The sequence below is a fragment of the Salvelinus fontinalis genome, chromosome 20 (genome assembly GCF_029448725.1).
Source record: "Salvelinus fontinalis isolate EN_2023a chromosome 20, ASM2944872v1, whole genome shotgun sequence".
Taxonomy (NCBI): domain Eukaryota; kingdom Metazoa; phylum Chordata; class Actinopteri; order Salmoniformes; family Salmonidae; genus Salvelinus; species Salvelinus fontinalis.
The window spans coordinates 16,344,328-16,360,893 of NC_074684.1; the positions used below are offsets into that span (position 1 = coordinate 16,344,328).

General features: G+C 45.8%; 1 protein-coding gene across 3 annotated transcripts in view; it reads left to right on the forward strand.

Moving 5' to 3' along the window:
- The window catches only part of LOC129817393 (protein dispatched homolog 1-like), a 72,637-nt gene extending 59,182 nt beyond the window's left edge, over positions 1–13,455 (forward strand). For all 3 annotated transcript variants that reach the window (XM_055872576.1, XM_055872578.1, XM_055872577.1), the window contains 6 exons: positions 7,363–7,392; positions 7,803–7,926; positions 8,114–8,241; positions 8,958–9,055; positions 9,154–9,251; positions 9,478–13,455. In XM_055872576.1, coding sequence (XP_055728551.1) covers positions 7,363–7,392; positions 7,803–7,926; positions 8,114–8,241; positions 8,958–9,055; positions 9,154–9,251; positions 9,478–13,083 — 4,084 coding nt within the window. In that variant the 3' untranslated portion in view covers positions 13,084–13,455. The remainder of the gene's footprint in view (positions 1–7,362; positions 7,393–7,802; positions 7,927–8,113; positions 8,242–8,957; positions 9,056–9,153; positions 9,252–9,477) is intronic.
- Positions 13,456–16,566: the final 3,111 nt, after the last annotated feature.

A 16,566-nucleotide genomic window follows, 5' to 3' on the forward strand; every position in this document is an offset into this window, starting at 1 on the left:
TCTCAGCCCAGAGAGGACAGGTCGGACTCCATCACTGACGCTCAGCCTCACAGTCCCAACAGCCCTTGGCCGTGGTCTGCAGCTCACCAGACGGCTGTGTCACCAGACACCTCTAAGATGTCACAGCGCCGTCTTGCCAAACCCTCTTTGTCAAGAGCTGCGGTTAGAGCTGGAGAGCCTTCAGACACTGTGGCCTTAGATGGCCTGGAGAGAGCAGAGAACATGTATAGAGTAGTGTAAAGAAGATGTCTGGTGAGAAGGAGATGAAAAGGGTGAAAAATCGATCTCTTTACGCAAAAAAATACTCTGATTATCTCTGAGATCAGTCCCAGGGCAACGAACAGTAGCATGCTGGATCAAAGAAACACAGGCAGGAGCTAGAGGCACCGCTGTGCTTGAAACTGGATATTGTGTGTAAACAGAGGAATATGTGGTGCTTGGGCTTTTTTTTTATGTGTTTACCTTTCTGTCTAGACATGTATGCATCTTATCACATACGTCTTAATGGAGGGCGTACCTTGACATTGGGCCAAATGATGAGTGGGAGGTTTAGTCTCAAAATGGCCACCACAACAGGCAGGGCAACTCTAGCCTGGTTACCATTCTGTTGAACTGTTTAGCCAGCATGACAACTGCAATAGAGTTGGCTAAAGCAGTAACAGTGTGTCAACTAAGGGTGGGCAGTTCATGTCAAGCATGCTAAAACGTCCAGATCTCCTTACCAGGCGGCTTCCAGGACTTAAGTTGTTGGACGTCTTCATAAAGACACTGGGAGAGGAGATGACTGGTCAGCACAGCTGCTTGCCGTTGGTTCCGCTCCTCGACTTTGTGCAGTAGAGGAGTCCCGGTCATGCAAGCAGCAAATGGGAACACAGTCTCCCATCTTTCAGAAGCCCAGTCCTCCAGGTCTGACGGCGGATGTTGGACGTAATGGGTTGGGGCTGGTTTGGGCTGGCAGCTGAAAGCGATTGGTTCCGCTGCTGGAGGTCTTGTGGAGGGCTCTGAACGTGTTCAGTGACTTAGACCTGTTGTTCTGCCATAGGAATAGGCCAACATACAACACACTCGTCTGGTACTGCCTCACGTCGAATCTGTGTCAAGACTGACATGAGATGTGTGATTATTCATTAGTATTGGTGGTTGGGCGATATTAAGATGGCATCGTCTATCGACGATGATTGACGGCTATTGTCAATGGTGACGACATTGTGACATGACAGACGATGGTTTAGCCTATTTGAACTTGACAGGTGCCCCGCAGTAAAGAACGGAGTCTTGCAGCAGGGAAGCACACAAGTGACATTCCTAGTAATTTGCCTGTTCCTATTTGCTATAGCTTATTTCAATAAATATGTGATACAGAACGCAAGAGAGGAATGTAGTCCAGACAGAGCGGAGAATTGTCCAGTCAGAGAATATTGTTTGTCGGATGCATGGGTTTTAGTCTATAGCCTAAACACATTCATATTTTTTTTAATGTAATGTACACCTTAACTATCTTGTGTTTTAGATGTTTTAAAAAAGGGACTAATAATGAGATAACAAATAATAAAAATGACAAGTTTAAGCGAAATAAGTTATGCAGACCTCCAATCGAGGTTGCAAACCAAATGGCCAATAACCCATCCTCATTCCTCCTACTGGCCTATCATAAAAGCCTTAAGACAAGTTAAAGTTATGAAAAGTGGCTTATTTCCCAAGTATTCTAGGCTACAAAAGGTCCTAAAGTTGTGGCTTTCAAAAATAACCAGAATGAAAGTCTATAGCCTAAGCCAAGGCTATTCTCAATCTCCGGTTTATGATGGATGAAACAAATGCTTTCCCCCCCTATTTTATTAGGCAAAATAAAGCAATTATTATCCAGTTCTGAAGACCACCCGTTCCTCATCAGACAGTTATTGCTCCATCACAGCTCACCACACATATACAGTTGAAGTCGGAACACTTAGGTTGGAGTCATGAAAACTCGTTTTTCAACCACTCCACAAATTTCTTGTTAACAAACTATAGTTTTTGCAAGTCGGTTAGGACATCTACTTGTTGCATGACACACGTCATTTTTCCAACAATTGTTTACAGACAGATTATTTCACTTATAATTCACTGTATCACAATTCCAGTGGGTCAGAAGTTTACATACACTAAGTTGACTGTACCTTTTTAAACAGCTTGGAAAATTCCAGAAAATGATGTCATGGCTTTAGAAGCTTCTGATAGGCTAATTGACATAATTTGAGACAATTGGAGGTGTACCTGCTGATGTATTTCAAGGCCTACCTTCAAACTCAGGGCCTCTTTGCTTGACATCATGGGAAAATCAAAAGAAACCAGCCAAGACCTCAGAAAGAAAATTGTAGACCTCCACAAGTCTGATTCATCCTTGGGAGCGTTTTCCAAACGCCTGAAGGTACCACGTTCATCTGTACAAACAATAGTACGTAAGTATAAACACCATGGGACCACGCAGCCGTTATACCGCTCAGGAAGGAGGCACGTTCTGTCTTCTAGAGATAAACGTACTTTGGTGCGAAAAGTGCAAATCAATCCCAGAACAACAGCAAAGGACCTAGTGAAGATGATGGAGGAAACGGTTACAAAAGTATCTATATCCACAGTACGAGTCCTATATCGACATAACCTGAAAGGCTGCTCAGCAAGGAAGAAGCCACTGCTCCAAAACCGCCATAAAAAAGCCAGACTATGGTTTGCAACTGCACATGGGGACAAAGATTGTACTTTTTGGAGAAATGTCCTCTGGTCTGATGAAACAAAAATAGAACTGTTTGGCCATTATGACCATTGTGATGTTGAGGAAAAAGGGGGAGGCTTGCAAGTCGAAGAACACCATCCCAACCGTGAAGCATGGGGGTGGCAGCATCATGTTGTCGGGGTGCTTTGCTGCAGGAGGGACTGGTGCACTTCATAAAATAGATGGCATCATGAGGGAGTAAAATGATGTGGATATATTGAAGCAACATCTCAAGACATCAGTCAGGTAAGTTAAATCTTGGGTCTTCCAAATGGACAATGACCCCAAGCATACTTCCAAAGTTGTGGCAAAATGGCTTAAGGATAACAAAGTCAAGGTATTGGAGTGGCCATCACAAAGCTCTGACCTCAATCCTATAGAAAATTTGTGGGCAGAACTGAAAAAGTGTGTGCGAGCAAGGAGGCCTACAAACATGACTCAGTTACACCAGCTCTGTCAGGAGGAATGGGCCAAAATTCACCCAACTTCTTGTGGAAGGCTACCCGCAACATTTGACCCAAGGTTAAACAATTTAAAGGCAATGCTACCGAATACTAATTGAGTGTATGTAAACCTCTGACCCACTGGGAATGTGATGAAAGAAATAAAAGCTGAAATAAATAATTCTCTCTACTATTATTCTGACATTTCACATTCTTAAAATAAAGTGGTGATCCTAACTGACCTAAAACAGAGAATGTTTACTAGGATTAAATGTCAGGAACTGAGTTTAAATGTATTTGGCTAAGGTGTATGTCAACTTCCGACTTCAACTGCACACACACGCACACACACACGCACAAACCTGCTCCATGCTGCAGCTCCTCCTCCAGAAAGGGATATTAGAAAAGATTTGCCTGCACTTAGCCTCTGCTCTTTCAACAACATTAACTTCCGTCATGATTCAACCAGTTGCGTTCGATTTTGCATTATAGCCCAACTGTCGTTTATTTATTTTAAATACAGTTTTGGTTGGCCAATAGGGGGTGAAATGGCATCATATGGGTACATACATAATCACGATAGGAAAAAGGTTGACATCGCCCAACCCTAGTATTGCTAAAACCGGTTTAAATGTTCATCATGGACCTGGCCTATTTAGCAAACATCTGAACACCATAAGTGACTAGGCCTACGTTAAATAATTCACGACACGTAGACGGTCATTATTGGCATAGTGACTCGTGTATTGCGTAATTCGCCCTTCTCGGACTAGTTGACAAAGATGTCTGCTGGTTAGCACAGTGCAGGGTTGGTGATGGCATGTGCAATACCCTCACATTCCTTGGATTGTGGTTCTGAAGCCCCTGGACTCAGGGGGTTAAGCTGGTTGCTATAAAGAGAGAGGCCACAGGATAATAAAGACATCTCTTGGACAGCTTGTAACTATTGGCTACAGTGTTGAAATCCGGCCTGTTTGCCTGGAATTTGCACACGCCCATATTTCAATCCCAAGAATGTGGAGATGGCAGGTGTGACCTCCAGACCCAGTTCACTGGCGGATGTAGCTGTCCATGTCCCTTCTGCACTCACACATACACACTGCGCTTAGACTTATTATACAGCAATAATCTCTGATTCAGACTCATTTTCTCATACATGCTTGCATCCAGAGGCCTTGTTATCTCCAAATAAACCTTGTCAGAGACCTGAGTTGTGTAACTAACTTGTAAGTACAATGTTACAGTATTATTTCTTACAAGCTTGTATGCACCTATAATCTATTTAAGGTATACAGTGGAAGTTGATGAACCCTGACTTAAAGGGATACTTCTGGATTTTGGCAATGAGGCCCTTTATCTACTTACCCAGAGTCAGGTGAACTCATGGATACCATTTTTATGTCTGCGCCCAGTATGAAGGATGTTAGCGGGAGTTTCGCTAGCCAATGCTAACTAGCGTTAGCGCAATGAGATATTTTAGACTTCCAGTCACTGCGCTTACGCTAGGTTGCAATTGTGCCAGTAAACAACTTCCTTCAAACTGCACGCAGAGACATAAAAATGGTATCCACGAGTTCCTCTGACTGTCTCCCTTTAAGTGCATGCTTGTGGCTACTCCCTGATGATCAATATATATATATATATATCTTATTTTTTTACTCAACATTTCACTACAATATGTAATGCATCATGCTGATATTTGGATTTCACCCTCAAGCCAATCTTACAATTCCATCGCTTGAATGAGCCTTTAATTGTGTGCAGTGTTCCAGTGAGTTTTAATCACGGGAGCGAATAATTGAGAGTTGACAGTAATTGCTCTTGCCCTAACTTGAAAGCTTCATGCAGCCCCCGATTTCCAGAAATATCTGCCGTGTCTGTTAGCAGTTTTCCCCCCTCAGCTCTGTGACCCCTGACCCCTCTCGCCTCCCTTCAATCCACCACACGTCAACATGGCCACCTCAGCCTAACCCAGCCACTGCTCCAAAGTTACTTTATTTATTAACCCGGTGATCCATAAACATTCCCCTTTCTGATAAATAGAATAACATTTAGGAAGGGTAACTGTTGTAAATGTGTGGAAGAAATGTGGGGAGTTTGTGTGAAGGGGGACTGGGATCAGAGGAGTGGGAAAAACCAGACTGGTGGTTTGTCATCCTGCTGGATTTAGAGACTGTGATCATCAGTCAACGGATTTCTCCTCCACATCCCACTGCCGCCTCCTTAAAAAACATTTTTAGTCTGCGTTTCTTCACATTGCTGCTCTCATTGACAGATTGGATGACAGAGAATTGAGACACAAAGCTTTTCTTTTGAATGCCAACTTCAATTCCTAATCTAGGCCTATACTTTTTTGAAAGCGAAAAAAAAAGTGTAAAGTTTGTTTCATGTGGAAGCCATAGTATCTGAGGATTCGGATATCTGTCGTGAATCCACAGTATAGTCCTCTGTTTAATACATCTTATTTGTCTGAAATGCAATCATGATCCAAAACAGATCTCGCAGATAAATAGGCAGCAGTGCTCTTTTTGATGGCTCCTCGACTAAAGATGTTTTATGAATCCAGTCCAACTATTTCCAATAACTCTACTTCATTCTGAACCATAATATCTCTGTCCTGAATTCCGCCGTTCAAGGCCCCTACATGGAAACTAATGGACAGCACAGAAAAGCAATAAATTAAGTTAGACTTTTCCATGGCAAACAATGCTAACTTAAGGGGAATATGTTTTTCATTAGGCATTGTTAGTATCAGGCTGTAACATTTTAAAAGGTGAATCCCTGGCTATTTTTCTTGAATGCCAAATTATAGCAAGGAGTCACACTCCATTTCTATGTGGAAGTGTTAATGGGACTTACCTTGTCTAGAATATGCTAATTGTTCTAAGCCAGTGCCATACAACATCTGGTTGTCGTATTAACATGTCCAGATAACTTTAAAGGGGATTTACTGCCTCCCCAGAAGTTGTTAGTGGTGAAAAATTCCCGCCAATAGCTTTTGTTCATCTCTGCCTCACCGTGCCATGGCAACCACTAATTATAGCATTCCATGGATTCCCTTTTAAAGGGAAGGAGGAAAAATACATCCATCTCTTGGCCATATTGCTCCAATCACGCTGAAATATCCTGTGTGCGTGTGCTGTGATTGGCTGAGGCAGAGGATCGTCTGAGTTCACTTCCTGTTTGGGATACTGATTTCCTTGTTTTCGTTTCTTGTGTGTAATCTTACCTAGTCCCTGATGTGGGCTGTGAGGTCTGTGCCAAATTGTGACTGGTAGTGCAATACTCATGCAGGTTGCAGTGAATAGAATGTGGATAAACATCAAGGTTGCAGTAGAAATCATGATGTCCTTCCTTGGACATAAAGTTAGGACAGTCTGTCCATTTCTACAGATTTCTTTGTCACAGCTGTGATCACGTGAGTCTGTCCCCGTCTCCTCTCTGTCATTTGCTGTCAGTATGAGCATTGTGTATATTGTATGTGAAGACATCTCCAACCCACCCCTTCCACCTCTACTCTCCCCCCTGCCCTCACCCTTCTGGCCTTGCTCTTATCTGTACCGGGTCTGTGTGATCCGGTGGCAGTATCTGATTCCCTCTGACTCATGCTTGCACTCGGCAGCCCGGAGGCTTCCCACTGCTCTGGGAAGGTGCTGATGGGAAGTCCAGACAAATCCAGGGCAGCTGAAAGCTTCATATGGCAACGGGGAAGCCCAGTGCAGATCCTCTCTGTCTGTGTTTATGGCACAGGAGACATCACCACTAATGGGACTCTAGTCCTCTAAATCTTTTAGCTAAGCTTTACAGATTCTTCATGCACTGCAGCAGTGTGTGGGGTTTTTGTAGATTAGAAACACAAAGCTGACCTAAAGAAAGAGATTGATTTGTGTTGTCTAAAACAATTAGCATAATAGATTCTTCATTCACTTTCACATCTGATTGGTATTTTTAAAATGAAAAACGTTACACTCGGGAATGGGGCCTCTTTTTGGTTATGTTAGTTTGAATACTGCGAGTTGTTCCCCACAAGGTGTGTGCTGTATTGCTGCTCAAAAACATTTCATGAAAAAACATGTTCCCCCTGCACGGATGCCGAGGCAAATCTGGTTTTGATTGGCTGTTGCTTTGACTCCTAAATGTAAACCTGATTTACCTCCCTTTGTTTTGCAGCCCTGCAAGGCCTTTTCGGTTCCCCAAAAGGTAAGACCCGCCAAAAATAAAAAATAAATAAAAAATGTTTATTAAGAAAGCTTTTCTCTCTCCTTGAGTCCATCAAAACCCAGCCGAGCTGTCATTCCTGTGTAGTGAATCATCAGCGTTATCGATGTGAAAAGGGCTCTCTGTACCTGGAACCGGCTAACAGTCACCCATGCTCCTTTACAAAAGATGCCTTTAAGTAGTTTCTCTCAAGTCAGAACACTGAATATACTTGAATAACTACAAAATATTAAATAATGTCATTTTAATGAGCACCTTCTACTCTTTTTGATGTTCTACTGGTGTATCCATGTACCCTTCTCTTTTCTGCGTGCTTATCAGTACATATAATATTCATATAGTTATAAAGCCATCAGCCTTGTGTTTAATCAATACCTGTCCTTCATCTCCAGCTATGCAGAGCTGATTGCTGATTGGCCAGTGGTGGTCCTGGGGGTGTGTACAGTCCTCATCGTGGTGTGTGCCCTGGTGGGTATCCTGGTGCCAGACCTGCCAGACTTCTCAGACCCTTTACTGGTGAGTAGGCCAAGCCGACGGAAGGCACAACACTTTCTCCATAGAAAATCTTGGTCCTTATTTGACCAAGATGGACAACATATTGTTTCGCACACACTAAAATCATTATATTGAGTGGATGTGAAAAGTCCAAGATGTCAAAGGTGAATTTCCTGGTTAACTAAAAAGATGTCCTCTATTTCTTCAGGGATTTGAGCCACGAGGCACGGCCATAGGCCAGCGACTAGTCACATGGAACAACATGGTGAAAAACACAGGGTACAAAGCAACCCTGGCTAACTACCCATTCAAGTATGCGGACGAGCAGGCGAAAAGGTAACAAGTATAACCACACAGATCCTGTCCATTTGATGTCATCCTCCTAACCCTTTAGTGAAGCAGGCTAGATCAGGTTTAGGCCTGAGATGGAGTGATGAAGGCTGCTGAGACAGACAAGCAGACATACTAAATCTCAATCCCATCCTGCAAAAGGATCGCTAGGGAGGTTGTTCTATCCCAGGCCCATCTTCCATTACTTATCCCGATCACTGGGGGCCTGGTGAATAATCAAGGGCAGGTGTGTGTTTGCGCATGCAAGTATGTGGACTTGGGGGGCCTCCAGGGCCAGACCTGTCAGCAGGACTCTGCATCATTCTGCTTCAGCCCCTCAGTCTGCTCTGACAAACTCCTGATTAAAGGGCCATCCTGTCTGTCTCTGTCAGAGGATGTCACTCCCTGACCTGGCTATTATTATGATATTTAAAATAATGATAACAATATGATTGTATCATAAATCAGTAGAGTGATCACTATCACTGGCTTTGTCATCACTAATGGGTTGGCCTAAAACCATTTCCTTCATTTGTTTAAGAATTACCCTATTTTTAACTGCCTTTTTCATTTTGTTACCAAGTGAAAATCTAATAAGTATCTGTATGCTTTAAGTGGATTACATCTCATTCTTTCATGTAGATCTTCAGAATTAAAGGAACCTTTTATACAAATGTATGAAATGTCAACAGTGTAATCACACTTCAACTTTTGTATTCCAGTCACCAAGAGGACAGGTGGGCTGAAGATCACTTTGACAGAGATAAAAGACAAGCTGACTGGGACTTCAGTAAAGACAGTTTCTTCTGTGATGTCCCAGGTACAAACTCTTCACGCTTCTTCTGTTTGTCAAGTGTTTGACTGACAATGCTTGACTGTGATGAAATGCTAACCAGATGCTCTTTACTGTATGTGCAGGTGACAGATACTCTAGATTAGTATTCACATCTGCAGAGGGGAAAAACCTGTGGAACATACAAGCAATTAAATCTATGTGCAATTTGGACAATACACGGGTAAGTGGAACAGCACTGTTGAAGATGTGCCTCAGTATTTTCTCATTTCAAATGGTGCAATAAGCCCCATATTAGTCAGGTTATGGCTGGAGTCTATGCTGTCTCAGGCTGGAACTATCCTGACTTCCTGATATATTGGCCTTGTCTCCTGTTCTGATCTCCTTGGGTCAATAGTTCTGTTCTATTCTAGTCATACTGTTCTTATCTCCTGTTGTGTTGTCCCCAGGTGCGCTCCCACCCGCAGTACTGGAGCCTGTGCCAGCGCACCACTGACGCCTCCTGCTGCCCCAGCTGGACCCTGGGAAACTACGTGGCCATCCTCACCAACAAGTCCTCCTGCCAGAAGATCACAGAGCGCGACGTGTCACACACCCTCAAGATCCTGCGCTCCTGCGCCAAGTACTACCACAATGGAACCCTGGGCCCCGACTGCTGGGACATGACCACGCGCCGGAAGGACCAGTCTAAGTGCACCAACGTCCCCCGCAAGTGCACCAAGTACAATGCCATCTACCAGATCCTCCATTTCCTGGTGGACAAAGACTTCCTGAGCCCAAAGAACACAGACTACCTTATCCCCACCCTTAAACACAGCATGTTGTTCTCCCCAACAGAGAAAGGGGAGACCATGATGAACATTTACCTGGACAACTTTGAGAACTGGAACTCCTCGGACGGCGTCACCACCATCACGGGGATTGAGTTCGGTATCAAACACAATCTGTTCCAGGACTACCTACTGACGGATACCGTGTATCCAGCCATAGCCATAGTAATTGTGCTGGTTGTCATGTGTGTGTACACCCGCTCTGTGTTCATCACCCTGATGACCATGATCGCCATCATCAGCTCCCTGATCGTGTCCTACTTCCTGTACCGCATGGTGTTCGACTTTGAGTTCTTCCCCTTCATGAACCTCACGGCCCTCATCATCCTGGTGGGTATCGGGGCGGACGACGCCTTCGTCCTCTGTGACGTGTGGAACTACACCAAGTTCGACAAGCCCAACGCTGAGCTGTCGGAGACGGTGAGCATCACTCTGCAGCACGCCGCCCTTTCCATGTTCGTCACCAGCTTTACCACGGCCGCAGCCTTCTATGCCAACTACGTTAGCAACATCACCGCCATCCGCTGTTTCGGCGTCTACGCCGGCACGGCCATCTTGGTTAACTACATACTGATGGTGACATGGCTGCCAGCCGTGGTGGTGCTCCATGAGCGTTACCTGCCCAACATCTTCACCTGCTCTAAACCTCCCCACCAGCAGACAGGGTTTTGCACCCGCACCCTCTGGGCCAATCTGTGCCAGAAAGCAAACAAGTGCCTGTTCACCGTCTCTGAGGCTTCCAGGATCTTCTTTGAGAAGGTGCTGCCGTGCATCGTGATCAAACTGCGTTACCTCTGGCTTTTCTGTTTCCTGGCCTTCACAGTGGGAGGGGCGTATGTGGTGTGTGTCAATCCCAAGATGAAGCTGCCTTCTCTGGAGCTGTCTGAGTTCAAAGTGTTCCGCTCCTCCCACCCGTTTGAGCGTTACGACGCAGAGTACAAGAAACTGTTCATGTTCGAGAGGGTCCACCATGGGGAGGACCTGCACATGCCCATCACCATCATCTGGGGGGTCAACCCCGTGGACAATGGGGACCCCCTCAACCCCAAGAACAAAGGCAAGCTGATGCTGGACAACACTTTCAACATCGCCAGCCCGGCCTCCCAGCTGTGGATCCTCAACTTCTGCCAGAAGCTGAGGAACCAGAGCTTTGTGTTCCAGTCGGAGGAGCAGGACTTCACCAGCTGCTTCATCGAGACCTTCAAGCAGTGGATGGAGAACCGGGACTGTGAAGAGGCCTCTGTCTACCCCTGCTGCAGCCAGTCTACCTTCCCCTACAAGCAGGACGTCTTTGAGCTGTGCATCAAGAGAGCCATCATGGAGCTGGACCGCAGCACCAGCTTCCACCTGGACAGTAAGACCCCCGGGCCTCGCTTCGACATAAACGACACTATCCGTGCCATCGTCCTGGAGTTCAAGAGCACCTACCTGTTCACGCTGGCCTATGAGAAGATGCACCAGTTCTACCACGAGGTGGACACCTGGATTCAGGAGGAGCTGAAGAATGCCCCAGACGGGCTGAAATACGGCTGGTTCGTCAGCAACCTGGAGTTCTATGACCTGCAGGACAGCCTATCAGATGGAACGCTCATCGCCATGGCGTTGTCCGTGGTGGTGGCCTTCGTGGTCATGCTCCTCACCACCTGGAACATCATCATCAGCCTCTACGCCATCCTCTCCATCGCGGGGACCATCTTCGTCACAGTGGGCTCGCTGGTGCTCCTGGGCTGGGAGCTCAACGTGCTGGAGTCGGTCACCATCTCAGTGGCGGTGGGTCTGTCAGTGGACTTCGCCGTACACTACGGAGTCGCCTATCGCCTTGCCCCCGAGCCTGACCGCGAGGGGAAGGTAGTCTTCTCCCTTGGCCGGATGGGTTCTGCTATCGCTATGGCGGCGCTCACCACCTTTGTTGCCGGGGCGATGATGATGCCATCCACGGTGCTGGCCTACACCCAGCTGGGCACCTTCATGATGCTCATCATGTGCATCAGTTGGGCCTTCGCCACCTTCTTCTTCCAGTGCATGTGCCGTTGCCTGGGCCCCCAGGGCACCTGCGGACAGATCCCCCTGCCCAAGAGGTTTCAGTGCCAGGCTTTCAAAGAGGGCACCACCAACATCCCCTCGCCCCAGGGCAAGCATGGCACCAAGTACCAACTGGACAGTCGAGGGGGAGAGGTGGAGCATGAGCATTACGAGCTGGAACCATTAGCCTCAAACCAAAAGAACGAGGAGAAACCTGCAGAGGAACAGGAGACGTGCACCCAGCTCTATAATGGAATAGCCCCCCACTCTGCCCCCTGCACACACATCCCTTTTAAGAGCAAGGCAGAGCCTGGCAGAGGTCCCTGCTCTGAAAATGGACTGGGCATACTGGCGACTGACGCCACACCCAGATGCCAGTACTCCCATAACACAACCTGCACATGTGGAGATCCCCCTCACCCTCAGCAGTCTATGGGTATGCAGTGGAACCCCCACCCATGTACTCAAGCCACCCAGGACTCCCCATTCCCCCTCACAGGCAGCCATGCCAACAAAGGCCAGACCCTCCTTTCCACTCTGGACGCAGTCTACAAACCAATAGGTTGCCGTATGCACTATGTCCACTGTCCCCCAGCCCACTTCCACCACTGCACCCCGAGCAGGGTGCCCAGACAGGGCCCTCACAACTGCCACCTCAGAAACTACTGTGTTCACACTGTCCCCCTCACAGGTGGCCTCCCCAGGGACCAACGCTCTGACCCAGCTGGGCTGGAGGAAGTACACCGGACTGGAGCATCCTCTGGCCCTAGTGGCAGCCCCACCATCCCAGTCCAGACTCACAGGCCTCCTTCCTCTGCTCTGGGCTGCACGTTAGCCCACACACACACAGGGTGCTGCATAGCCAATCATGAAACACAGAGGGCGGAAGAGAAAACGGTAAACGATCAGAGCGTGGATAATTATGTGTCCACTACGATGCAAAAGGACGCTTGTCATAAGATGCCTGGCAACAAGAAGCTTGAAACCAGTACTACTCCCGTCACATGGGAAGAAAGTGCCAAAACGTGCAAACAGAACCCCAAAAAAGAGAGGGCATCCTCAGCCTCTCCCAAGAAACTCTACTGTTTTAACAGGACTTTAAAAGTAAAGTGCAATTCTGGCGAGTTTAACGTGCCAAAAGCTGAAGCCAATGTGCCTGCTCTTGCAATAAATTCAAAACCTGCATCTGAAAGTTTATGTTGACAGCAAAGAGACTATATCTAAAGAGTAAACTTTTGTCATATCAAGCTACCATGAGCAGTGTCCCTGTGCAATTAAAAGTATTTGGGATATTTCACTGACCAAGTGCCTTATGTCGTTCATGTAAAAGTATGTCCCTATATATTCTGTGATTACTGTTTCTACTGTGCAGATATTGGTTTGATCGGTCAGATGTACTGTATTATTTTTGAGTACACTGTAATTTTCTGAAGCTCTAACCTGTTTAAGGAATGGTGAACCATTGACTTTATTCCATAAGAACCACAGGCCTTAGTAGCCTGTTTCACGTTGCCACATGCCTTTTGGTCCAATATGAAAGATGTACTGTATGATTATAAAGTCATTTTAACAAGATTGTCTGTCTCTTTCCACTCAGCTCCTACAGAATGAAATAAAGTATCTCAAGGGTTTGTTCAAAGGGCACGGTTTGAAATAACACCTGTTTCATTGTCTCACTGCTGCTGGAGTCTTCAGAAGACTCAGTCTGGCCTGAGGCCACGGTGCTGTGCTGGGCTCTTTGCTCTTCTACACCACACAGACGTTTGATTTCTAATCTTCACTCCCCAAGAGCCTGCATCACATTCCAAGCAGGTCAGACTCCTACGCAGTAGGGCATCAGCAGGTCAGAATCCTACGCAGTAGGTCAGAATCATACACAGCAGGTCAGAATCATACACAGTAGGACATCAGCAGATGCTCTTATCTAGAGCTACTTACAGGGGCAAGTGCCTTGCTCACGGATTTGAACCAGCGACCTTTTGGTTAGTGACCCAATGCTCTTAACCACTAGACCATCTACACATATAACTGAGCAATTTTCTAACAGACAATGCTGTAAAGAGAAACTCTAAAACCCAGGAATAGTAGAACTCATGGGTCCTATCATTTCATTTTGTAACATCAATTACATTCTGTTTACTCCCTTTGTTAACTCCATCCAGGAAAAAGTATCCTAGAAATTGACCAATTCCATTCATTCACAAATCCAAACTTCCATTCAAAGTCCTGTGTTTTATTTGCTGCCATCCATCCCACCTAACAGGTTTCCCTGGTGGTCCAAGATCTTGGCCAAACCTTCTGCTGCAAAGCAAACATATACATTAGACCGCCAGGCTCTGCAGGCAGTATGACTCAGCACAGCAGACAGTTATAATTACACTTTCAGTCGTGAATTAATGTCAGATATGCAGCTCTGAACTAGGCTACCAGACACGTGTAATTATCTGTGAGAGAGAGGCCATGGTGGCACTGTAGCTCATCTCCCTTAGTCTCCGACACCGTCACCCACTCAAAAGCACAGATCAGATTTTAACATTGATCAGGGGTACAATAAAACGATATGGTGTGAGTGAGTATAAATTCCTCAAGCAGCTGCCAAGTCCTCTTTTTAATTGTTCCACTCCTTTTCTATCTCACACTTTATTGGGAAAGGGTCAGACAGAAACTAGGCACAGACATTTCTTAGCTGTCAATCACACATCTAGTCTATTCCCCATCCCTGTTCAGCCTTGTCAATCACCGAGGGCTGCAGATGGGACCTCTGTCACTCATAGGGGCAACTGTTTGAACCTCTCACTGGCTGGAAACTTTCCAAAAGGACATGTCTCCTGTGTAAACTTGTCCCAATGTTTCTGCAGTCCTGACCTGGGGAATTCCACAGAAAAAACAATATGCACCTTTGACTGGGGAAGATGGCTATCCACATCTTTCTTTTGCGTGAACACTCACTACAGGGAGAACTACAAGAAATACACATGGCACAAAGTGACAGACTTATCTCAGATGGTTAACGGAAGCATTCTGCCAATCTGATCTTTACCTGAGAAAATTGTACTCGGGGAGACTGCTCCTCATATCTAAGAAAGAAGGGCTTCAATCTACTCTATCATAAAGGGCTAGCCGCTAGTGAGTGTACTGTAAATTAGGCAGTTAATGAGTGGTAGCCCATATTGCCTTGAGTTGAGTTCATTTAACTTGGTATTTCATTGTGCACAGCACATTAAAAGGAGTCTGTGGCACAGGTCGTATCCTGAAGTTCACCTTACATAGCTACCATAGATTGGGGTGGCAGGTAGCCTAGTGGTTAGAGCGGTGGGTCAATAAATGAAAAGTTGGTGAATCAAATCCCAGAGAGAACAAGGTAAAAATCTTTTCTGCCCCTGAATAAGGCAGTTAACTCACTGTGTCCCAGGAGGATGTCATTGTAAATAAGAATTTGTTCTTAACTGACTTGCCTAGTTAAATAAAGATATATATATATATATATAAACATCCTGGTATCACAGATTTATTCAGTATTTTCATAACATTGGCTGCTCGTGCAATCTCATAAGAAGCAATTACCAGAGGAGATAACTTGAATAATGTGGAACTTCAAACTGTAGGGGAGATATGGCTGGAAAAACAGGTGATGGAGACAGACATAATATCCTCCCTTATCCCTCTGCTCTCCCCACGCTGGCAAGGTCACTCCAGCGTTCCAAGTGCAGAAAACACCTGTTTCCAGAGGGTCAGTTGTGAAATAGGTCCTCTCTTCCCTGTGTGGAATCTGAAGGCTGATGCCGTACCAAATACTCACAGCCGGAGCCCCAGGGGTAGATGGGAAAAGCAGTTATGCTCCATTAAAACTCCATGCTCTTGATGGCCACTCAGGCCTGTCTTTCTCTCTGAGGACAGACGGCAATCAGAGAAGTTGACTGCAGGTGCTCCATCAACTCCTTTCCTACCACATGGCCTCTAGCCTGGGTTGGGTAGGCTACCAGTACCTGACTGCACAAACAGTCAGGGGGGGGGAAACAGGCCTCTGGTCTCCAATAGAACATTGTCTATATTATTTTCCCTTATCCCCTTCTGAAATAGAGATGGAAGTCAAAGGTACCGCTGTGCATTACTACTAACCTCTGTTTTGCTTTCTAACCCCCTTATCCCATACCCACAAACCATACCTATCACACACACACAAACAAAGACACAAACCCTTAAAAACGCATGGCTTAATTTTACCCACCAGGGGGAAAAGTGTGGTTGGTTAGAGCGATTTGCATGAGAGATCCTGTTATACTGAACTGGGCTTCATATGACCCAGACTGGATGGACTGTGTTCCCTGGTCTTTATACACCAACCAGCTCACAGTAGATTGACCACTCCGATCAATGGATTTCACCTCAGCTTGAGCGGAAAGCATATCGTTATATTTGTCTTTAACTGAGGTCAAATATTTGCTATGGTTCTGGGGCAGCATTTATTACATTTTCCTGTGAGGGGAATCTGACCAGCATGCGCCTCTGTTCCAATAATACTACGGATCCCTGAAATAACTGTAAAGCGAAGACCTGTAGTTTATTTACTTGGTAAATATTTGTTAATTTTTTCAATTTGAGCTCTAAGGTTCTTGCAAATTGAATATTTGACAAAGCATAATACTATTGTAGGATCTTAATTTGATCACTCTTGTTGCTGAGAAT